Here is a 22,099-nt window from a genome sequence, read left to right on the forward strand (position 1 = left end):
TACTCTTCAGCCCCAGCACCACCAACCCCCCCCCGCCCCCTTTCCCAGAGTGGGAGGGGAGGGGAGGGGGGGTGTCGCCGGGCCCTGCCCTTGCTGTGCCCAGAGGGAGGCAGGCCCCTGCCCTCCTCCTGCCCCTAGGGCCTGTTCAGCACCGGGCCGTGTGTAGCCGGCTCCCGGCCCCGTGTTCACCTTAAACACCCAAACTCCAGCCACCAGCCTGTGTCGTTACTTGGGGGGGGCCGGGGGCGGGGCCAGGGCTTGGACTCCTGGGTTCTCTCTTGGCTCCAGCAGGGCAGTGGAGGCTGGGGGTTAGCCTGAGGGGGGGCGGGGGGGCAGGGGCTTGCGAGCCAGGACTCCTGGGTTCTCTCCCCAGTGCTGGGAGGGCAGTGGGGGCTGGTGGTCAGAGCAGGGGCCGGGAGCCAGGACTCCTGGGTTCTCTCCCCAGCGGTGGGAGGGCAGTGGGGGCTGGTGGTTAGAGCCAGGGGGCCGGGAGCCAGGACTCCTGGGTTCTCTCCCTCCATTAGACCAGGTCGGTCTTGTTTGGGGTCCCTGGCTGCCCTGCCCCATCCCCAGGCAGGAGTGGGGAGACCCCCCCCCCCAATTATCCAGTCGCAGCAGCTGGTGCTGGATTACCTCCTCCACCACCCCAGCGCCTTCTCCTCCAGCAGGTGCCACTGGGCCTGTGTTCAGCTCATGGCAGGAAGCCACCTCCCCATGGGGACCAGAGCCCAGCCTCTGCCCCCCACATGGCTGGGTGCAGGGGTGGCACCTGCCAGCACTGTCTGGGTAACAGGCGCGGGAGGCCCACCCCACAGCCTAGGTGTTCCAGGCCCTGCTGCAGCCTTTCACCAGGGCAACTGCAGCAGGGCGGAAGGCCCTGGGCCCAGGGCAAAGCAGGTAGCCAACAGGTGGGGGCCAAGCTGCCTCCCCCTCACAGCTGCCCTTGGGGCTGAACCTCACCACTCCCAGCCCCTCGCCCCCCACTCAGCAATCCTGCTGGGGGAAGGAACAAGGCAGCCAGGTCCTGCCCCCCCCCCCCCACTACCAGGGCCTGCCCCCACCTCGTTGGGGGGTGGGGGACGAGAGAGAGAGAGAGAGACACATGCCAGGACTTAGCTACAACTTTAATCCACGCGGCGCAACAGACCAGGGGTTCCTCGGCCCCAGGGGAGGGGCAGGTGGGCGCCCTGTTGGCACAGCCGGCCACAGCGGGGGGAGGGGCCGCCTGGCCCTGGGCCCAGCCCCTGCCAGCACCGTTATTGCTAGACAGACAGACAGACAGACAGCCGCCAGGCAGGGGCGCGGCCAGTGCCCGCGCCGCTAAGGCAAAGGGTGCAGGGAGGGCACAGCTGGCGTCTGCCAGGCAGGGGAGGCCCCAGCTGTGCAGGCCGGGGCCCAGTGCCAGGGCCTTCGCTTGCCACCCCTGGCCGCTCCCCGCGAGCAGAGGAGACTTTGGTTGGGCCGGCTGGGGAACCGAGGGGGGCAGCTGCAGCCGCGGGGCGAAGTCCGAAACCAGCCCCTTTCCCCGTACCTTCTCGCGGGCTGTTGCTCAGGCTATGGCACCCCCTGGCTCACAGCCCAGCAGGGCCCTGTGCCCCCCCAGACGGGGTTAAATCCTTCGCTGGCCTATTGCACATGGCTGGCGGGCCGGCCTGGGAGCCACACCAGGCCAATACTGACAGACAGGGATGGGGTGGGAACACCTGATCAGGTCACAGCCCTGGCCTGTGGCCTCTGCCCCCTGATCAGGCCCGGGGAACACTAACACAGTAACCAAGGAACCTCACAGTATAGCTGTGGGGCCGGCCGCCGCGGTCCTCCCCCCATACCACGGGCGGCCGACCTCGGCCCCGCACGCTCACAAACGACCCAGTGGGCCGGTGCTGCGCAGTCACTGAATGTTCGTAACTCACCACTGTTGCAAAGAACGAAAAGTCCCCGTGCCCCCCCCCCCGCCGGGTCCGGGACAGGAAGAGCAGACGGCAGCGTTTCAGTTCGCAGCACCTGCCCAGGGCCAGGTGGCGGCTGTCTCGGTGGAGTCCAGCAGCGAGAACTTCTCTTCCCGCCCCGGCCGCAAGCCCTTTTCCAACATGGGACTCGCCAGAGGGGTGCAAAGCCAAGAACTACAAAAGAGCACGAAAAAGCCGCCCGGTCTCCTGGAGGGAAGGCGTCTGACTGCGAAAGGTACCCTGTGTAGTGACAACGGTCCAGTCAGAGACAGCGGCGTCCCACAGACAGCCTGTAAACAACGGAACGGCAGAGCCAGACGCGCGAGTCCAAAAATATTCAAGCCCAAATTAAAAAAAAAAACAAACCGATGGCGACAACAACTCCCTCCCCTCCGCCGCCCGCTCTGTCCAACTGCACCAGCAAGTGTCTGCGGGCCGGGCAGGCAGCCGCTAATTCGGCTCTCACTCGGGTCAGAGACGATACGTCCCACCAGAGTGTGGAGCTCTGGGTACTGGTCCATGCTGCAGCGCAAGCTGTGGTGCTGGGAGGGGCACGCGATATTGCCGTGCCGATTCGTGTCCAAAAATACATTCATCAGTGAGTGCAGTGCAGAGTGGGCCCCGCTTCCCTGGCAGAACAGCTTCGACGTCACCATGAAAACCTCCCACCACACCACCAGGGCACCGGGCTGGGGTGGAGGGAAAGGCAAAAGGAGCAAACGATGCCCAGACAGCTTTAAAAAAAAAACCAAAGTGCCTCTCCACCCCAGGAAAAATGTGCCAAAGAAATCTTCCTCCAAGCAGCCAAGGGTCCAGCATGGTCAGGGAGAGCTCATTCCATTCACAGGAGGTTGGCTTCATGAGGCGGAGCTTGCTGGGAGGCCGCGGAGCTGGCGGGAACTGCTGAGGCTGTAACGGGGAGCTCGCGGGAACACACAGGAAGCTCGTTTGGGTGACGGGAGCTGGCAGGTGAGGCGCCCTCCCGGAGTCAGGTGAGTATGCCAGAGCCTGCGGCAACCCATGAGCCTGTAACACAAGAGTGAAGGGCGTAGTCGGCCAGCTGGCGGGGGCGTAGTTGGCTGGTGCGTGATGCTCCCAGCCCCACCCCGCACTGGCCTGCTCCCTTTCGGCCACGGTTAGGCACCACGCCAGGAGGGAGCCCAAGGGAGAAGGGGAGTTGGTTGTATCCCGATTGTGCAACTTCCAAAAATACAAAGTCTCGCTTACGAAATAAATGGCCTCTCAGGACGAGAACTTCTGCGGTGCAGAACTATGTATAGCGCTATTTACATCCAGGCCTGCGGCACGCCCCGCGGGACAGGCCAGTTCCGAGTCCCGAGGAAACTCCGGCCGCAGGAGAAGTGCATTTCTTCAAGTTTTGTTATCTTTGTTTTCTTTTTTTCTTCTTTTTTTTAGTTTTTTTTTAAACTAAATCTTCTTTTCTCCTTCCCCCAAGTCCACATCTCCCCTCGTCACCGAGTGAAAATAACAGTGTTTGATAGAGCGATTTCCATTTTTTTTTTTCAGTTTTAAAGTTTCTTTATAAAAATTTCCTCCAGAATCACAAAAAAAAAAAATCCTTTTTTGTGTGGTTTTTTTTGTTTTTTGTTTTTTTGAGTTCTTTGTAAAAAGTCTCGATAAAGTGCATCGTCAGGTTGCATTTTAAGGTGCTTTGTGTGTTGGAGAAAGAAGTGCTCACACATAACTCCTCTTCCGAAGGCGGCACGCTAGCGGCCCCGATGAGAGCAGACACCCCCCGCCACCAACCACTGCACCCCGCTCACTGGAGGGGGCAGGGTGTGGGGAGGGAGGGGGGCAGGCGCAGCCGCCTCACCCTTTCGCAGTGCACATTCAGGTAAGACTGAATCGGTTAAGAAGGCAGCAGAGATTTTCCTATTGCTACAAGACTTCAGTAGTCCTCTATGGTTTCCACCTCTCCCGAGGGACCGTGCAGCAAATAGCCTGGGGCACAAGGGGTCACAAAGGGTTAAAAAGCTGCGCTCGTCAGTGCACAGACCCACACTATGACCCCACTGCCTCACTCCCCTCCCTCTGCTAAGAGAACCCAGGAGTCCTGGCTCCCGGCCCCCTGCTCTAACCACCAGCCCCCTGTGCCCTCCCAGCACCGGGGAGACAACCCAGGAGTCCTGGCTCCCAGCCCCTGCTGTAACTACCAGCCCCTACTGTCCTCCCAGTGCCGGGGAGAGAACCCAGGAGTCCTGGCTCCCGGCCCCCCTGCTCTAACCACCAGCCCCCACTGCCCTCCCAGTGCCGGGGAGAGAACCCAGGAGTCCCGGCTCCCGGCCCCCCTGCTCTAACCACCAGCCCCCACTGCCCTCCCAGCGCCAGGGAGAGAACCCAGGCGTCCTGGCTCCCAGCCCCTGCTCTAACCACCAGCCCCCACTGCCCTCCCAGCGCCGGGGAGAGAACCCAGGTGTCCTGGCTCCCGGCCCCCCTGCTCTAACCACCAGCCCCCACTGTCCTCCCAGCGCCAGGGAGAGAACCCAGGAGTCCTGGCTCCCAGCCCCTGCTCTAACCACCAGCCCCCACTGCCCTCCCAGCGCCGGGGAGAGAACCCAGGAGTCCTGGCTCCCAGCCCCTGCTCTAACCACCAGCCCCCACTGCCCTCCCAGCGCCGGGGAGAGAACCCAGGAGTCCTGGCTCCCACCCCCTGCTCTAACCACCAGCCCCCACTGTCCTCCCAGTGCTGGGGAGAGAACCCAGGCGTCCTGGCTCCCGGCCCCCTGCTCTGACCACCAGCCCCCACTGTCCTCCCAGTGCTGGGGAGAGAACCCAGGAGTCCTGGCTCCCACCCCCTGCTCTAACCACCAGCCCCCACTGTCCTCCCAGTGCTGGGGAGAGAACCCAGGAGTCCTGGCTCCCGGCCCCCTGCTCTGACCACCAGCCCCCACTGCCCTCCCAGCGCCGGGGAGAGAACCCAGGAGTCCTGGCTCCCACCCCCTGCTCCAACCACCAGCCCCCACTGTCCTCCCAGCGCCGGGGAGAGAACCCAGGCGTCCTGGCTCCCACCCCCTGCTCTAACCACCAGCCCCCACTACCCTCCCAGCGCCAGGGAGAGAACCCAGGAGTCCTGGCTCCCGGCCCCCCTGCTCTAACCACCAGCCCCCACTGCCCTCCCAGTGCCGGGGAGAGAACCCAGGCGTCCTGGCTCCCAGCCCCTGCTCTAACCACCAGCCCCCACTGCCCTCCCAGCGCTGGGGAGAGAACCCAGGCGTCCTGGCTCCCAGCCCCTGCTCTAACCACCAGCCCCCACTGCCCTCCCAGCGCTGGGGAGAGAACCCAGGAGTCCTGGCTCCCACCCCCTGCTCTAACCACCAGCCCCCACTGCCCTCCCAGTGCCGGGGAGGGAACCCAGGCGTCCTGGGCCCGCCCTACCCAGGATGCTGGGGTCAGCGTGCAGCATGACCGGCCTCCTCTTGATCTTCACCGGCTGGCTGGCCTCATAGGGCGGCTGCTTGGAGCTGTGGCTGGCTGGGAACGCCGAGGGCAGGCTGCTGGAACCCAGCCACGAGGCCTCCTGTGGCGGGAGTGGGGGGTTAGCGCCGAGCCGCACCCCACAGTGGTGGTTGGCGGGGGGCGCGGGCGGGCACCTACCTGCTGCTGCTGGCGCTGCTGGCTGGCTTTCTGCTTGGCGCGCCGCTCCAGGAACTGCTTGGCGAACTCTTTGGCTTCCAGCGTGTCGCCCAGGTAGGAGCGGATGAAGTCATGCACGGCGTAGGGCGACTCCGTCTCCTTGAGGAACGCCACGACGGTGGGCACTGCGGGGACAGGGGGTCAGGGGAGCCGCCGGGGCGGGGCCGTCGGGGACAAGGGGCGCCACTTACCGTCCAGGTTGCTGGAGGTGCTGAGGACATGCAGCATCTGCTCACACCACTGCGTGAAGCCGTCCTGGGGCTTGTGCATCCCCTGCAGCAGCTTCAGCAGCTTCTCCTCCTCCTCCGTCTTCTTCCGGCCCTGCCGGCCCGGCGCCCCGTAGCTGTCCCTGGGCCGGGGGCAGAGAGTCAGGGCCAGGGCCCTCGCTCCCGGCTCCAGCACCAGCTGCAACCCCACCGGGGTGCTCCCTCCCGCCCCACCGGTGCCCCTCGCTGCCACCCCCAACCCCACCGGGGCCCTCCCTCCCGCCCCACCGGTGCCCCTCGCTGCCACCCCCAACCCCACCGGGGCCCTCCCTCCCGCCCCACCGGTGCCCCTCGCTGCCACCCCCCAACCCCACCGGGGCCCTCCCTCCCGCCCCACCGGTGCCCCTCGCTGCCACCCCCCAACCCCACCGGGGCCCTCCCTCCCGCCCCACCGGTGCCCCTCGCTGCCACCCCCAACCCCACCGGGGCCCTCCCTCCCGCCCCACCGGTGCCCCTCGCTGCCACCCCCAACCCCACCGGGGCCCTCCCTCCCGCCCCACCGGTGCCCCTCGCTGCCACCCCCAACCCCACCGGGGCCCTCCCTCCCGCCCCACCGGTGCCCCTCGCTGCCACCCCCAACCCCACCGGGGCCCTCCCTCCCGCCCCACCGGTGCCCCTCGCTGCCACCCCCAACCCCACCGGGGCCCTCCCTCCCGCCCCACCGGTGCCCCTCGCTGCCACCCCCAACCCCACCGGGGCCCTCCCTCCCGCCCCACCGGCTCACCCGAGGGACGGGCTGCTGCGGCTGTTTTTCAGCCCCAGGCTCCTGACAAGCGGACCAGCGTTCTTGACACTTTCCTCCCACAGGCTCACGTTCTTCTCGTGGCTGCCCCAGAGCTGGCTGGAATCAGTGCTCCACTGAGAGGGGCTGTTCATGGCAAGAGCCCCATGCTGGAAAGAGCGCGAGCTGGGCATGAGATGCGCCCACCTCTGGGGGGGGGTGGCCAGTGACATGGGGACCCTTCGCCCAGCGCTGAGATGTGCCCACCTCCGGGGCGGGGCGGCCGGTGACATGGGGACCCCTCGCCCGGCACTGAGATGCGCCCACCTCTGGGGCGGGGTGGCCGGTGACATGGGGACCCCTCGCCCGGCACTGAGATGCGCCCACCTCTGGGGCGGGGCGGCCGGTGACATGGGGACCCCTCGCCCGGCACTGAGATGCGCCCACCTCTGGGGCGGGGCGGCCGGTGACACAGGGACCCCTCGCCCGGCACTGAGATGCGCCCACCTCTGGGGCGGGGCGGCCGGTGACATGGGGACCCCTCGCCCGGCACTGAGATGCGCCCACCTCTGGGGCGGGGCGGCCGGTGACATAGGGACCCTTCGCCCAGCGCTGAGATGTGCCCACCTCCGGGGCGGGGCGGCCGGTGACATGGGGACCCCTCGCCCGGTACTGAGAGTTGCCCACCTCTGGGGCGGGGTGGCCGGTGACATGGGGACCCCTCGCCCAGCCCTGAGATGCGCCCACCTCTGGGGCGGGGCGGGGCGGCTGGTGACACAGACTAATTGGGAGTGGCTTGGATGCAGGTGGATGCGTGATCATGGAGGACTGGGCCTCTCTCGGAGCGATACCTGACCCAGGGCAGCGGGGGGCGCAGGTCCAGGCCAGGAGCTGGGGGGGGAGGCAGTGGGGGTGGGGGGAACTCACCGCTCTCTGCTGCGCCCGCTGCTGTTTGTGCAGCTGCCGCTCACTCTCCTGCAGCTCCAGCAGGGCCTTCACTCCGCCCACGGGCTTGGCCAGGCCGCCCCAGGCCGCCGACTGCGCCTGGCTGTGCTGCAGCAGCTTCAGCACCAGCTCCTGCTGCCGGCACTGCGGAGGCAGGAGGGTGAGCAGGCGGGGGACAGGGCACTTGGAGGGCGGCGGGGGCCGGGGTGGCGGGAGGACAGTGGGGGCCAGGGCGGCGGGAGGATGGGATGACGGTGGGGGCCGGGGCGGCGGGAGCCGGGGCACTTGGGGGGCGGCGGGGGCCGGGGCGGCGGGACGACGGTGGGGGCCGGGGCACTTGGAGGGCGGCGGGGGCCGGGAGGACAGGACGACGGCGGGGGCCGGGGCACTTGGAGGGCGGCGGGGGCCGGGAGGACAGGACGACGGCGGGGGCCGGGAGGACGGGACGACGGCGGGGGCCGGGGCACTTGGAGGGCGGCGGGGGCCGGGAGGACAGGACGACGGCGGGGGCCGGGAGGACGGGACGACGGCGGGGGCCGGGGCACTTGGAGGGCGGCGGGGGCCGGAGGACGGGAAGGCAGCGGGCACCTCAGCCCAGAACAACTCTTCCCACCCGTGCACAGGCCCCAAAACAAGGGCAACGTGAGCCTCAGCAGAGGGAACCCAGGAGTCTGGGATACCGTCCCCTCCCGGGCTGGGCAAGGAGAGCAGGGCCAGGGCATGCCCGTGTGCGCCCGGGGGGGCCCAGCTCAGGCCGTGCCCATGGGGGACTCGGGGGGCCCACCTCAGGTGGACAGGCCCCACCTGTTTGCGCCGGTACAGCTCCTCCTCCTCCCGCCGTTTCTGCTCCTCCTGCCGCCGTTTCTCCTCCCGCCGCTTTCGTTCCTCCTCCTCCCGCTTGGCCCTGAGTTCTGCCTCGCGGCGCTCCTGCAGCTGGGTGCCGGCGAGGGGAGGGTGAGGGGCCAGGCCGGTGCAGCCGCCGGGAACCCCCGAGCCCAGAAATGGGGCAGCTGAGATCCCACACAGCACCCCGGCAACAGCAGCCACGGCACCAGCTTCAGAACCCAGGAGTCCTGGCTCCCGGCCCCCTGCCCTAACCACCAGCCCCCACTGCCCTCCCAGCACCGGGGGGAGAACCCAGGAGTCCTGGCTCCCGGCCCCCCACTCTAGCCACCAGCCCCCCACTGCCCTCCCAGAGCCGGGGGGAGAACCCAGGAGTCCTGGCTCCCAGCCCCCCACTCTAGCCACCAGCCCCCCACTGCCCTCCCAGCACCGGGGGGAGAACCCAGGAGTCCTGGCTCCCGGCCCCCCACTCTAGCCACCAGCCCCCCACTGCCCTCCCAGCGCCGGGGAGAGAACCCACGAGTCCTGGCTCCCGGCCCCCTGCTCTAACCATCAGCCCCCCACTGCCCTCCCAGCGCCGGGGGGAGAATCCAGGCGTCCGGGGCCCAGCACTCACCTTCTGCTGCAGTTGCAGTTGTTCTAAGATTGGACCCTGAGATGAAGAGTTAATTGGTATATCCCACAGACTGGCCTCACCGCCTGCAGGGGGACAGAGTGTCAGACCTGGCTGCCCTCCGGCCGTGCCCCCCAGAGCCGTGACGCCCCCTCACCTGCAGGCTGTGAGGCTGAGGTATGTGTGTCCCAGAGGGACCCTGTGTCTGGCACGGACATGGATCTGTTCATCGCTGGCATCATGCTCTGCTCCCCTGACCTGCAAGGCAAGGGAGCACCCACTGAGCCCTGCCATCGACCCACACAAGAGAGAGTACAGCAGCCCAGTGCCCTCTGCCACCCCGGGTCTCTCCTGTGCAGGCAGGGCAGCCCCTGGAGCCAGGCAGAGAACCCAGGAGTCCTGGCTCCCACCCCCTGCTCTGACCACCAGCCCCCACTGCCCTCCCAGCGCCGGGGAGAGAACCCAGGAGTCCTGGCTCCCGCCCCCTGCTCTAACCACCAGCCCCCACTGCCCTCCCAGCGCCGGGGAGAGAACCCAGGAGTCCTGGCTCCCGGCCCCCTGCTCTAACCACCAGCCCCCACTGCCCTCCCAGCGCCGGGGAGAGAACCCAGGAGTCCTGGCTCCCACCCCCTGCTCTGACCACCAGCCCCCACTGCCCTCCCAGCGCCGGGGAGAGAACCCAGGAGTCCTGGCTCCCGGCCCCCTGCTCTAACCACCAGCCCCCACTGCCCTCCCAGCGCCGGGGAGAGAACCCAGGAGTCCTGGCTCCCACCCCCTGCTCTAACCACCAGCCCCCACTGCCCCCCAGCGCTGGGGAGAGAACCCAGGAGTCCTGGCTCCCGGCCCCTGCTCTGACCACCAGCCCCCACTGCCCTCCCAGCGCCGGGGAGAGAACCCAGGAGTCCTGGCTCCCAGCCCCTGCTCTACCCACCAGCCCCCGCTGCCCTCCCAGTGCCGGGGAGAGAACCCAGGAGTCCTGGCTCCCAGTCCCTGCTCTGACCACCAGCCCCCACTGCCCTCCCAGCGCCGGGGAGAGAACCCAGGAGTCCTGGCTCCCAGCCCCTGCTCTGACCACCAGCCCCCACTGCCCTCCCAGCGCTGGGGAGAACCAGGAGCTCTCGGCACATGGAGGGTGGGCCGGGCCTGGCCTCGGGAAGCAGGGGGTTGGCCCGGCCATGGGGGGCACTCACCTGGCTTTCAAGGCCTGCAGCTGCTGCAGGAACGCCGTGAGCTGCTGTGGGGTCAGGTCCCCGGTGGCCACCTTCTGCTGCAGCACACAGGGGCTGAACTGCGGCCTGCTGGCGACAGGCCGGGAGTCGCTGCCAGGCCCCCCAGCCCCAGTGTGCAGGGGGCAGGGAACCGGGGAGACCCCCCCCACCCGCTCCCCCCGGCTCTCGCGCAGGGCAGGTACCTGTCGGGCAGGTACCGGCTGATGAGCTGCAGGAACTGCTGGTGCTGGAGCTGCTGGTACAGGGCGGCCGCCGCCAGCTCCTGCTGCTTCTTCAGCCGCTCCTGGTCCAGGTTGCCCTGCGGGGCGAGCGGTGAGACATGCGGGCGTCAGCCCCCGGCCGGCACCACCTGACCTGCAGCCCCAGCAGCCCGGGGAGGGTCGGCGCTCACCAGCAGGGGGGGCGGCGATGGGCCCGGGGCGAAAGGCACTCTCCCCCACATCTTGATCACCTCGCCCAGCGGCTGGAAGCCCTCGTCGCAGCCGCGCTTCACCAGCAGGGACATGGAGAAGTAGCCGGCCTGGAACCACTCCGCCATCTCCTGCGTCGGGAAGGGCCCTGGCAGGCACAGCACGGCAGGGGTAGGCAGGGACCCCTCGCCCGGTGCCGAGACGCACCTACGGCCGGTAACATGGGGACCCCTTGCCCAGCTCTGAGATGCGCCCACCTCTGGGGCGGGGGGGGGCCGGTGACACGGGGACCCCTTGCCCAGCTCTGAGATGCGCCCACCTCTGGGGCGGGGGGGCCGGTGACACAGGGACCCCTCGCCTTGCACTGAGATGCGCCCACCTCTGGGGCGGGGGGGCCAGTAACATGGGGACCCCTCGCCCGGCACTGAGATGCACCCACCTCTGGGGCGGGGGGGGGGGGGGCCAGTGACACGTGGACCCCTAGCCCGGCTCTGAGATGCGCCCACCTCTGGGGCAGGGGGGGCCGGTGACACGGAGACCCCTAGCCTGGCACTGAGATGCGCCCACCTCTGGGGCAGGGTGGGGGGCCGGTGACACGGAGACCCCTAGCCTGGCAGAGATGCGCCCAGCTCTGGGGCGGGGGGGCCGGTGACACGTGGACCCCTAGCCTGGCACTGAGATGCGCCCACCTCTGGGGCAGGGGGGCCGGTGACACGTGGACCCCTAGCCTGGCACTGAGATGCGCCCACCTCTGGGGCGGGGGGGGCCGGTGACACGGAGACCCCTCGCCTGGCACTGAGATGCGCCCTCCTCTGGGGTGGGGGGGGCCAGTGACACGGGGACCCCTAGCCTGGCACTGAGATGCGCCCACTTCTGGGGCAGGGATTTAAACCACACTGCTGAGGATAAGGCTGACAGCATTAACCTGACCAGAAATGTGCTGATCCCCGGCAGGTCCTGAAGCTCAGGGGATGGGAACATCAGAGCTCTGACCACTCCTGGCTAGCCCCACCCCGCCCCTGCCCCCATACCTTGGATCTCCCCCTGGGGGTCCTTGTAGAACCACTTCATGGCCGCCTCGTGCGAGAGGGGCAGGGCGGCGGCCGTGTTGCGAGGCTCCGGGAGGGCCTGGCCGAAACCTTCCTCCTCTAGAGAGCTTTCCTGCAGCGATGCCACCATCTTCTCCGCCTCCTGCAGGGGAGGGTAAGGAAGGGGTAAGCACCGGCCTGAGAGCCGGGGGGCTGGCAGGGAGGGGCCCCACTCCTCTGCCCAGGGCACAGAGAGCAGCACAGACGGCACCAGAAAACTTGTACTCTCTGCCCACAGCGCAGGCCAGGTCTCCCAGCGCCCTCCCACCTGCTGATGCCCCAGCTCCACTCCCAGCGACGGGGAGAGAACCCAGGAGTCCTGGCTCCCACCCCCTGCTCTAACCACCAGCCCCCACTGCCCTCCCAGCACCAGGGAGAGAACCCAGGAGTCCTGGCTCCCGCCCCCTGCTCTAACCACCAGCCCCCACTGCCCTCCCAGCACCGGGGAGAGAGCCCAGGAGTCCTGGCTCCCAGCCCCCCTGCTCTAACCACCAGCCCCCACTGCCCTCCCAGCGCCGGGGAGAGAACCCAGGAGTCCTGGCTCCCAGCCCCCTGCTCTAACCATCAGCCCCCACTGCCCTCCCAGCACCGGGAAGAGAACCCAGGAGTCCTGGCTCCCAGCCCCCTGCTCTAACCATCAGCCCCCACTGCCCTCCCCATGCCAGGAGAGAACCCAGGAGTCCTGGCTCCCACCCCCTGCTCTAACCACCAGCCCCCACTGCCCTCCCAGAGCCAGGGAGAGAACCCAGGAGTCCTGGCTCCCAGCCCCCCTGCTCTAACCCCCAGGGAGAGAACCCAGGAGTCCTGGCTCCCGGCCCCCCTGCTCTAACCACCAGGGAGAGAACCCAGGAGTCCTGGCTCCCGGCCCCCCTGCTCTAACCCCCAGAGAGGGAACCCAGGAGTCCAGGCGCCCAGCCCCCCCTCTAACCACCAGCCCAGGAGTCCCTCACCAAGGGCTCCTGTGTAAATTAGGTTGCCATGGGATAAGAGTGACGATCCGTTCATGGGTGGAGAAGTGGTTAAAAGGCAGGAAACTGAGCAGGAATAAATGGTATTTCAGACCAGAGACAGGTAACGGGTATTGCTCCCAAAGGCTGGTCCTAGGACCAAGCCTCTGACTCAGGCTGAAATGCTCCAGAGGATGGAGCATGCACTGAGGTGGTAAAGTTTGGGGGTGATACCGAGCTACTCCGAACAGGCAAGACAAAAGCAGACAGCGAAGAGCTTCACTCAGTTGGGTGAGATCTTTTTGATCGCGCAACAGAACGGCAAATGAATTTTAATGCAGATAAGTGTAAAGTACCGCACATTGGAAAAAATACCCCCAGGTACCAACACAATACCATGGGGGCTAACCTAGTGACAATCATCAGGAGAGAGATTGTCGTGGGGTTCTCGGGGCTGGATGTCTGGAAACATCCACGCGGCGTGCGGCAGCTGCCCTCTGACCAGCCTCCAGGAAGCGAGGAACTATTAAAAAGGGGCCGACAAGAATATTTCCTGCCCCTTCCCCACGCTCCGGGACGGCCCCCTCCGGAATACGGCGTACGGATGTGGTCTCCTCCCCTCCCGAAAGACACTGGGGCATTCGGAAAGGCTCAGGGAAGGGCCCTGCGGCGCCTGTGGGGTGAGCGGGGGCTCAGAGTGGGACTGTCCAGCTCAGAGAAGAGGAGGCTGAGGGGACGTGACGAAGGGCTGTAAAACGCGGAGGGACTGACTTGTCCCCGTCACTTCGGAACCGGAGAGCAGCCCACGAAGGGAGCGGGCCAGGTCTGAAGTTCCTTCTCGCACCGGCGGAACTCCTCGCCGCAGGAGTGTGAGGGAGTTAGTCCAACGCACAGCGAGATCCATTCCTGGAGGTCAGGGCCATAGGAGGCCCTTAGCCAAGGGCAGGAACGGTGTCCCTGGCCCGTTTGTCAGAGGCCGGAGATGGAAGGCAGGAGAGAAGCCGACTGATCACCGTCTTGGGTCCCTCCGCCGGGCCCCTGGCTCTGGCCACTGTCGGCAGACAGGGATGCTGGGCTGCGCTGGGCTGAGCTGGGCTGGGCTGGACGGACCTTTGCTCTGACCCAGGAACAGTCCTTGGTGTGGCCCTATGTGCTGGCGCTCACCTGCTGAAGGTGTTTCATCCCGTCATCATCCTCGTTGTCCCCAATGGAGAACTCAGTAGCAGCATTGGTGATGGGGGAAGGGGAGGAGAGGGCGGAGACAGCGTCCGGGCTGAGCTGAGACGGAAGGGCCAGGACAGCTGGGTCCTCTGGGGAAGGGGAGAGGGAGAGGTCACGACACCACTCTAGGACACCCGTCCACCACGTCTTCCAGGAGTCTGAAAGCTCAGAACCACACCCCGAGGGACCTGAGAAGGGCCCAGAGTTAGGCCAAGACCCCTTGGAAGCCGACAGGACAGGACAGGACAGGACAGAGCTGGGCTGTTAACTCTGGAGCCTACCGATGGCAACTGAGGGGCAGGCTAAAAGACAAGACATCAGGAGTTTTCAGAGTGAACACCCTGTACGGAGACAGGGGCACTATTGTTTCAGGCTCCCAGCTGACACAAGCAGCGCTCAGCTCTAGGGCAGTGCTACACGGTGGATGGTTTACACTGAGGTCAGTAGAAGAGGTGGCTGCCATCAGCAGGTTTCAGAGTGAACACACCCTTATTCACTAGCTTCCCAGCTGCCACGGGCCTGGAGGAAGCAACGCACTCTGGGACGCCCGAGCCCTGCCCCTGCCCCCGCCCCCGCCCCCGCGCGCTGGGTACCTTCGGCAGCAGGGCCTGGCTCCTTGTCGCAGGTGCCCGGGGCCGGGGCGGGGTCACAGCCCCCCGGCGGGGCGCGCTCACATTCACTAGTGGCAGTTGCAATAGCAGCAGTGAAAGGGGGGGCCGACAGCCAGAGGGCGCCGGGCGGGGAGCAGCGCTTCTCCTCGGGGGCCGTACAGGGATCCTTCCTGGCCTCTGGAGGGAGAGGGAGAGGGAGTTGGAGTTACCACCTGCAGGGCTGCCCCACTCCCCTGCCCCACTCGGCCACCTGCCCCACCTTTTTCCGGGGCCTCCTGCCCGCTGGGCTCAGCGCCCTCCTGCCCATCCGCTGGCAGCTCCGACCTCGCGTCCTCTTCCGGAAGGGGGTGGAACTCGAACTCCTGCTCCTCCAGGATTGGCTCCTTGGTACTCTTCTGGGGGAGGGGGTCAGAGGTGGAACTGGGAGCCCCAGTTACGCACTGGGGGTGGGGGGGGGGGAACATCACACCCCAAATCCCTCCTTCTGGCCCCCGGTTCTCTTCACTGCCCTGCCCAGCCCGGCCCAGCGCTGACACCACCAGGGACCCCTGGGAGCCAGTGGGGGTGGGAGGGGTCCCCCCCGGTACCTTGAGGGGCAGGAAGGCACCGGAGGAGTCGAAGGTGCCCATCTCCTCGTCCTCATCGTCCAGGCACCACTCGGGCAGCCCGTCCTTGTCCTCCTCGCAGGGCTCGCTGCCCCGGGGCCGCCGCCCGCCCCGCTCCTCCTCCCGCTCGCGCAGCTCGAACTTCCGCCGCCGGCCCTCGGGGGGCTCCCGCCAGCCGGCTGAGCGCGCCGCCCCCTCTGCGAGGGGAGTGGGGGGTACTGAGCTGGGGCCTCCCCACCTCAGTCGCAGCCCACAACGGGGGGGCCCCGGCGCCAGAACACGGCCCCGCCCCCAGCCCACCCTGGTCCTGCCCCCAGAGTACAGCCCCGCCCGGGTCCTGCCCCCAGCCCGCCCCCCGAATACAGCCCCACCCCCAGCCCACCCTGGTCCTGCCCCTAGAGTACAGCCCCACCCGGGTCCTGCCCCCAGCCCGCCCCCCGAATACAGCCCCACCCCCAGCCCACCCTGGTCCTGCCCCTAGAGTACAGCCCCACCCGGGTCCTGCCCCCAGCCCGCCCCCCGAATACAGCCCCACCCCCAGCCCACCCTGGTCCTGCCCCTAGAGTACAGCCCCACCCGGGTCCTGCCCCAGCCCGCCCCCCGAATACAGCCCCACCCCCAGCCCACCCTGGTCCTGCCCCTAGAGTACGGCCCCACCCGGGTCCTGCCCCCAGCCCGCCCCCCGAATACAGCCCCACCCCCAGCCCACCCTGGTCCTGCCCCCAGAGTACAGCCCCGCCCGGGTCCCGCCCCCAAATACAGCCCCGCCCCCAGCCTACCCTGGTCCTGCCCCCAGAGTACAGCCCCGCCCGGGTCCTGCCCCCAAATACAGCCCCGCCCCCAGCCTACCCTGGTCCTGCCCCCAGAGTACAGCCCCGCCCGGGTCCCGCCCCCAGCCTACCCAGGTCCCTCCCCCAGAGTACAGCCCTGCGCATAATCCCAGTAGGGAGGGCCCCAGCCACAATTCCCTCACCTGGGCTGGCTGACCGCCAGCGCTCGCTCTCCCGCCGGCTGCCGCTCAGCCGCCAGCTGCCCCCCGCGGCCCCCCCGGCAGGGGTGGGGCCAGCGCCCCCACCCCCCTCCTCGTCGTCCTCCTCCCGCAGCGTGCGCCAGTTGGTGCTGTCGGAGCGGGCGTAGTCCTTGCGTGGGGGCAGGGCCCCCTCCTCAAAGGGCGCCCGGGCTGGGGGCAAAGGGGAGAGGCGGTCAGTCGGGGGCCCAGGGGGGCTCCCGGCCAATGGGAGCCCCATCGCTGACCCCAGGGGTCCCCACAGGAGCCACAGCACCTACCTCCATCCCGCCGGGTGGGCTTCTCGAACCGCCGCTCGCCCCTGTGGGGAGAGAGATCAGACCTGGCTCCCCGCCCTCCAGCCCCGTCCCCCCATCCCCACTGATGCCCCCTTCCCGCTGTCCGACCCCCCGTCCCCACTGGCGCCCCCTTCCCAGCCCGTTCCCTGGCTCCCCAGCCTTCCTGCCCCCCATCTCCCCACCTGCTGACTCCCTTCCTCCCAGGGGTGCCCCCCAGCTCTCCACACCCCCTGCCTGCCTTCATCTCCCCGTCCCCCCATGGTGCTGCCCCCCCGTCACTCACCTGTCATCCCAGCTCTGGCTGCGATGCATCTCCCGGCCCCCACGCCCGAACGCCCCCTCCGCCTCCTCTGGGCTTCTTTGGTAAAACCCGCTCTCGCCTCGGCCCCGGCCTGCGGGACAGACAGCTGAGACCGGCTGGTGGGTCCCCCTCCTCCCGCCCCCCATCGTCCGTACCTCTCCCCAGGCCGCCGGGTCCCCCTCCTCCCGCCCCCCTTCCCCAGCCCCCGCACCTCGGCTCCGGGCACTGCCCCTGCCCCGCGTGATGCCCGTGGGGGCAGCTCCGCCTCCTTTTCCCATGAGCCTCAGCACTGCCACACTGTTCACAGACATGGAGAAATTCCTCTGCAACACAACAGGGGCAGCACAGTTACAACCGGAGGCACGAGCCCTGCCCCAGTCCCTGCCCCCCTGAGCTGGTCAGCCCCGCCCCATTCCCACCCCGAGCCAGCCAGGCCTGCCCTGGGCCGGGGGGAGCCGGTGCCCCCAAAGGGAACAGGCCCTGCCCAATTCCCTGCCCCTGAGCCAGACAGTGCTGCCCTGGGCCGGGGGGAGCCGGCGCCCCTAGAGGGGCCAGGCCCTGCCCCATTCCCACCCCCTGAGCCAGCCAGGCCTGCCCTGGGCCGGGGGGAGCCGGCGCCCCTAGAGGGGCCAGGCCCTGCCCCATTCCCTGCCCCTAAGCCAGCCAGTCCTGCCCTGGGCCGGGGGGAGCCGGTGCCCCTAGAGGGGCCAGGCCCTGCCCCACTCCCACCCCCTGAGCCAGCCAGGCCTGCCCTGGGCCGGGGGGAGCCGGCGCCCCTAGAGGGGCCAGGCCCTGCCCCACTCCCACCCCCTGAGCCAGCCAGTCCTGCCCTGGGCCGGGGGGAGCCAGCACCCCCAGAGGGAACAGGTCCTGCCCCATTCCCACCCCCTGAGCCAGCCAGTCCTGCCCTGGGCCGGGGGGAGCCGGCACCCCTAGAGGGAACAGGTCCTGCCCCATTCCCTGCCCCACTACCTGCTCCTCCTCTGTGAGTGGTACCAGAGCGAGCGGCTGCAGCGGCTCCTCTTGCAGAATGGCAGCGAAGTCCTTCTCCTGCATCTCGTCTGGGACCTACAGGGGCCGAGCGCGCAGCTGTGGGCACCTCACCGCAGTCCTTACAGGGTGCCCCACTGGGCAGCTGTAGCCCCGCCCCCACTCCCAGTGCCCAGCTTGGGGGAAGGCCCCAGACAGGAGCATGGTTTGGCCAGCTCTGATCTGGCAGGCGTGCAGGGGACAGGGCTGTTACACAACCAGTTCACAGCGTGACTCTCTGGCGCCCCGTCCCACCAGCCCCACCCACCTGCAGCGACAGCCTGCCCCCAGCCGGGGCACACGCACCTTGTTCTCCTTGACATAAAGTGCTAGCATCTCTTCTCTGCCGTAGCGATACTCAGCGAGCTTGTACTTTGGCATGGCAGGAGAGGCTGGCGGGGAGGCCATGCTCCCCCGACTGGACAGAGCACGGAGCCTGGGGGACAGGACAGACAGACGGACGGTCAGTCAGTAACGGGGCAGGGGTGGGCAGACGTGGGACGCCACAGTCATCCACACAGAGGGAAGACGTGGGGCATCCAGCCAGCTAGGGGCCTACAGGTCAGAACAGCTTAGAACAGGGGGCCGGGAGCCAGGACTCCTGGGTTCTCTCCCACTACTGGGAGGGCAGTGGGGGACTGGGAGCCAGGACTCCTGGGTTCTCTCCCCGGCGCTGGGAGGGCAGTGAGGGCTGGTGGTTAGAGCAGGGGGTGGGAGCCAGGACTCCTGGGTTCTCTCCCTGGCGCTGGGAGAGCAGTGAGGGCTGGTGGTTAGAGCAGGGGGTGGGAGCCAGGACTCCTGGGTTCTCTCCCTGGCGCTGGGAGAGCAGTGGGGGCTGGTGGTTAGAGCAGGGGCTGGGAGCCAGGACTCCTGGGTTCTCTCCCTGGCGCTGGGAGGGCAGTGGGGGCTGGTGGTTAGAGCAGGGGGTGGGAGCCAGGACTCCTGGGTTCTCTCCCTGGCGCTGGGAGAGCAGTGGGGGCTGGTGGTTAGAGCAGGGGGTGGGAGCCAGGACTCCTGGGTTCTCTCCCTGGCGCTGGGAGAGCAGTGAGGGCTAGTGGTTAGAGCAGGGGGTGGGAGCCAGGACTCCTGGGTTCTCTCCCTGGCGCTGGGAGAGCAGTGAGGGCTGGTGGTTAGAGCAGGGGGTGGGAGCCAGGACTCCTGGGTTCTCTCCCTGGCGCTGGGAGAGCAGTGAGGGCTGGTGGTTAGAGCAGGGGGTGGGAGCCAGGACTCCTGGGTTCTCTCCCTGGCGCTGGGAGAGCAGTGAGGGCTGGTGGTTAGAGCAGGGGGTGGGAGCCAGGACTCCTGGGTTCTCTCCCTGGCGCTGGGAGAGCAGTGGGGGCTGGTGGTTAGAGCAGGGGCTGGGAGCCAGGACTCCTGGGTTCTCTCCCCACTGCTGGGAGGGCAGTGGGGGCTGGTGCTGGAGCAGGGGGTGGGAGCCAGGACTCCTGGGCTCTCCCCGCAGCGCTGGGAGGCCCCATGGGATAGGGGAAGGTGGGCTGGGGTGAGCTGGGTGTAGTGGGTGCACCATCCCATTGTTTGCCCTGCAGCTGAGGGCCAAGCAGCATTCATGGCTGTCCCCAGCCCCCCCATTCCCTGGCTCCTGCCCCACAGTTGCTGGGCTCACCATTCCGGTCCAAAGTTGAGGGTCTCTGCAGCCATCTCCCTCAGCGTGCACGTGGGTTTTGTTTCCTATGAGCTGGGCGGGGGCAGGAACAGGGCAATGAATGGCTTGGAGTCCCCCTCCCCTCACTCCAGGCCCCCACCCCACGCCCCCTCCCTTACCTGTGAGCTACAGCCCCACAAGCCTCAACATGGACGCTGGGCCAGAGGCACCAGGATGCACGGCCAACCTGCAGCTGGGAGACACAACCAGTGGGGCAGGGTAAAGGCCAAGGACCACCCCTGCCCCTTATCTGCTCCTCTGCAGCCCTTGCCCTGCAGATCGGCTCCAGGTGGGGGAGGAGATGGGGAGAGCCCCCCAGATGGGGCAAAGCTAAAGTAGAATGGATGGGGGAGTCTTAGCCCTCCCCCAACCCGATCCATTACAGACAATACCCTTCCCGAAGGGAAAAATAAATCTCCACCTCCCACCCCCACCGTGGAACCAGCTCCCCATCTACCTCTTCCAGCATGAGGGGTGGGGAAGCAGAAGGCTGGAAGCCGAGACTCCTGGTTTCATTCCCCGGCTCTGGGAGGGCAGTGGGGGCTGGTGGTTAGAGCAGGGGCCGGGAGCCAGGACTCCTGGGTTCTCTCCCCGGCGCTGGGAGGGCAGTGGGGGCTGGTGGTCAGAGCAGAGGGCCGGGAACCAGGACTCCTGGGTTCTCTCCCCGGCGCTGGGAGGGCAGTGGGGACTGGTGGGTAGAGCAGGGGGTGGGAGCCAGGACTCTTGGGTTCCCTCCCCGGCGCTGGGAGGGCAGTGGGGGCTGGTGGTTAGAGCAGAGGGCCGGGAACCAGGACTCCTGGGTTCTCTCCCCGGCGCTGGGAGGGCAGTGGGGACTGGTGGTTAGAGCAGGGGGCCGGGAGCCAGGACTCCTGGGTTCCCTCCCCGGCGCTGGGAGGGCAGTGGGGACTGGTGGTTAGAGCAGGGGGCCAGGAGCCTGGACTCTTGGGTTCCCCCCCCAGTCATGAGTACATACTGTGCCACTACTCACCCGAGTGTCTCACCAAGACGGCAGGCGTTTCCTGGGGGTCCCCGAGAGGAGGGTACGGGAGATCGGTGTGTGTGCCTGTCTGTCCAGATCACTAGCACAGCCGGGGGTCAGGCCACGGGGCTGACTGGGCTGGGGGTCCTTCTCCCCCAGTGGCAGAGTTGGAAGCCAGATCCACGTCAGGAAGAGCTGCAGGGAAAAGAGGAGGCATCACAGCACACAGGGCTGGGGTGGGGAATGTAAGGGCACGTGGACCCCTGCAGGCTGGAGCTCCCAGCACATGGGATGGAGACGGTACTCTAGACAGCAGTATGGGTGATAGGACACACAACAGAAAACCCTCATCACATCCAGAGGAGGGCACAGAAGCAGAGGGCTTCTGGAGCACTGCTCTGGACGCAGAGCAAGGCCCCGGGACCTGCCTCAGGCTGCAGAGAGATCCCCTCCGCGTGCGAACGTTTCTACGCTCAGAGGACGCTTTGCACAGAAGCGTCTCCCTGCCCAAAGTGGCTGCAGCGCTGCAGTTCTGCAGCCTCGGGGCCAGGAGCCAAACCTGCTGTTCATGTGAGTCTAAGGACCCGGGGCAGTATGGATTCACCATTTCGGTTGCTGGGGATGTCCCGTTAACGGCACGCCAAGGACACGGGTTTTTATCGCCAGTCTCACAGCCGAACGCCGGACCAAGTGCTCTTCTCTGTGGAAACTCCCCATGGTCAACAGCGGCGAGAAAAGCAACTGCGTGGGCCAATCATTAAGTCGTACGGCCTTTTAACAAGGAAGGCCTTCAACTGCCATTTGTGGCTCCCGAACCTCAGCTGGGTATCGCACTGCTAGTCCCACCTCCCAGGTCATGTAGCCGGGAGAACTGCACAGCCGGCGGGATAGAAAGTGATATGAAAAGCTAAGCAAAACTACACAGAGCCCAATAGTTTTAAACTAGTCCAAGGGTTTTAATTTCGACTGTAGTTTTAAAACGTTTCATGCTAACTTTCTCATTTCAAGTAAGAGAGGGAGCGTGTTAGTCTGTACCTTCGAGAACAAGACACCCTGTAGCACCTTACAGGTGTTTCGGAGCACAGGCGTTTGTGACTCATGCATCTGACGGAGCGGGTCTTTGCCCAGGAGGGCTCACGCTCCAAGATACCTGTTAGTCTACAAGGTGCCCCAGGACTTCTTGTTGTTCTCGAAGATACAGTCTAACATGGCTGCTTCTCTGACACAGTACAACAACGTCGCCTTAACTCTGCCCTATCTCAGGCGCCTCTGATCAAGCAGGTCTTTGCCCACGAGAGCTCATGCTCCAAGATACCTGTTAGTCTAACAAGGTGCCCCAGGACTTCTTCCTTTCAAGGAAGTGATAATTCAATTTTGTCACAAGGAGCAGGCCTACGCAGCACACTTATTTCAAAATAACCATCCACCCACCTACACAACACAACCACTGTTTCGAAATAGATTCGAAAAGGCGGGCGACTCATTTTGAAATCAGTAAACCTCACCCCACGAGGAACAGCGCACTTCCAATTCAGGGCTGTGCAGACAGAGGACAGAGCCGATCTGAACTAAGCCAGCGAGCTCTGTTCTGAAACAGGCTCTGTGCGTCTAGACGCTGTACTTCGAAATGCATTTTGTGCGTAGCAGCGTTACTTTGAGACAAGCTCTGGCGGGAGGGTGTAATTTGGAATAAGGCTGCTGCCTCGCCCGAGCCTTACAG

At 66.8% G+C, this 22,099-nt stretch overlaps 1 protein-coding gene across 5 annotated transcripts in view; it reads right to left on the bottom strand.

The window, feature by feature from the left end:
* Positions 1-1,105: 1,105 nt before the first annotated feature.
* GIGYF1 (GRB10 interacting GYF protein 1) overlaps positions 1,106-22,099 on the bottom strand; it is a 28,983-nt gene continuing 7,989 nt past the window's right edge. Inside the window, exons 2-28 of one of the 5 annotated variants that reach the window (XM_074982922.1) lie at positions 20,389-20,574; positions 19,520-19,593; positions 19,362-19,433; positions 18,044-18,173; positions 17,681-17,776; positions 16,920-17,031; positions 16,691-16,799; positions 16,390-16,430; positions 16,076-16,282; positions 15,085-15,299; positions 14,757-14,892; positions 14,480-14,674; positions 13,830-13,975; positions 11,662-11,821; positions 10,612-10,778; positions 10,403-10,518; positions 10,182-10,286; positions 9,149-9,249; positions 8,995-9,077; positions 8,340-8,468; positions 7,518-7,679; positions 6,594-6,760; positions 5,795-5,952; positions 5,565-5,728; positions 5,346-5,487; positions 3,177-3,911; positions 1,106-2,975 (exon numbers count right to left, since the gene is read on the bottom strand). In XM_074982922.1, the coding sequence (XP_074839023.1) occupies positions 3,859-3,911; positions 5,346-5,487; positions 5,565-5,728; positions 5,795-5,952; positions 6,594-6,760; positions 7,518-7,679; positions 8,340-8,468; positions 8,995-9,077; positions 9,149-9,249; positions 10,182-10,286; positions 10,403-10,518; positions 10,612-10,778; positions 11,662-11,821; positions 13,830-13,975; positions 14,480-14,674; positions 14,757-14,892; positions 15,085-15,299; positions 16,076-16,282; positions 16,390-16,430; positions 16,691-16,799; positions 16,920-17,031; positions 17,681-17,776; positions 18,044-18,173; positions 19,362-19,396 (3,129 nt within the window). In that variant the 5' untranslated portion in view covers positions 19,397-19,433; positions 19,520-19,593; positions 20,389-20,574 and the 3' untranslated portion in view covers positions 1,106-2,975; positions 3,177-3,858. Of the gene's footprint in view, positions 3,912-5,345; positions 5,488-5,564; positions 5,729-5,794; positions 5,953-6,593; positions 6,761-7,517; positions 7,680-8,339; positions 8,469-8,994; positions 9,078-9,148; positions 9,250-10,181; positions 10,290-10,402; positions 10,519-10,611; positions 10,779-11,661; positions 11,822-13,829; positions 13,976-14,479; positions 14,675-14,756; positions 14,893-15,084; positions 15,300-16,075; positions 16,283-16,389; positions 16,431-16,690; positions 16,800-16,919; positions 17,032-17,680; positions 17,777-18,043; positions 18,174-19,361; positions 19,434-19,519; positions 19,594-20,388; positions 20,575-22,099 lie in introns of all 5 variants that reach the window. The other 4 variants (XM_074982923.1, XM_074982920.1, XM_074982924.1 and 1 more) reach the window with 4 other exon arrangements.

The sequence above is a fragment of the Carettochelys insculpta genome, chromosome 34, assembly GCF_033958435.1.
Source record: "Carettochelys insculpta isolate YL-2023 chromosome 34, ASM3395843v1, whole genome shotgun sequence".
Classification (NCBI taxonomy): Eukaryota; Metazoa; Chordata; order Testudines; family Carettochelyidae; genus Carettochelys; species Carettochelys insculpta.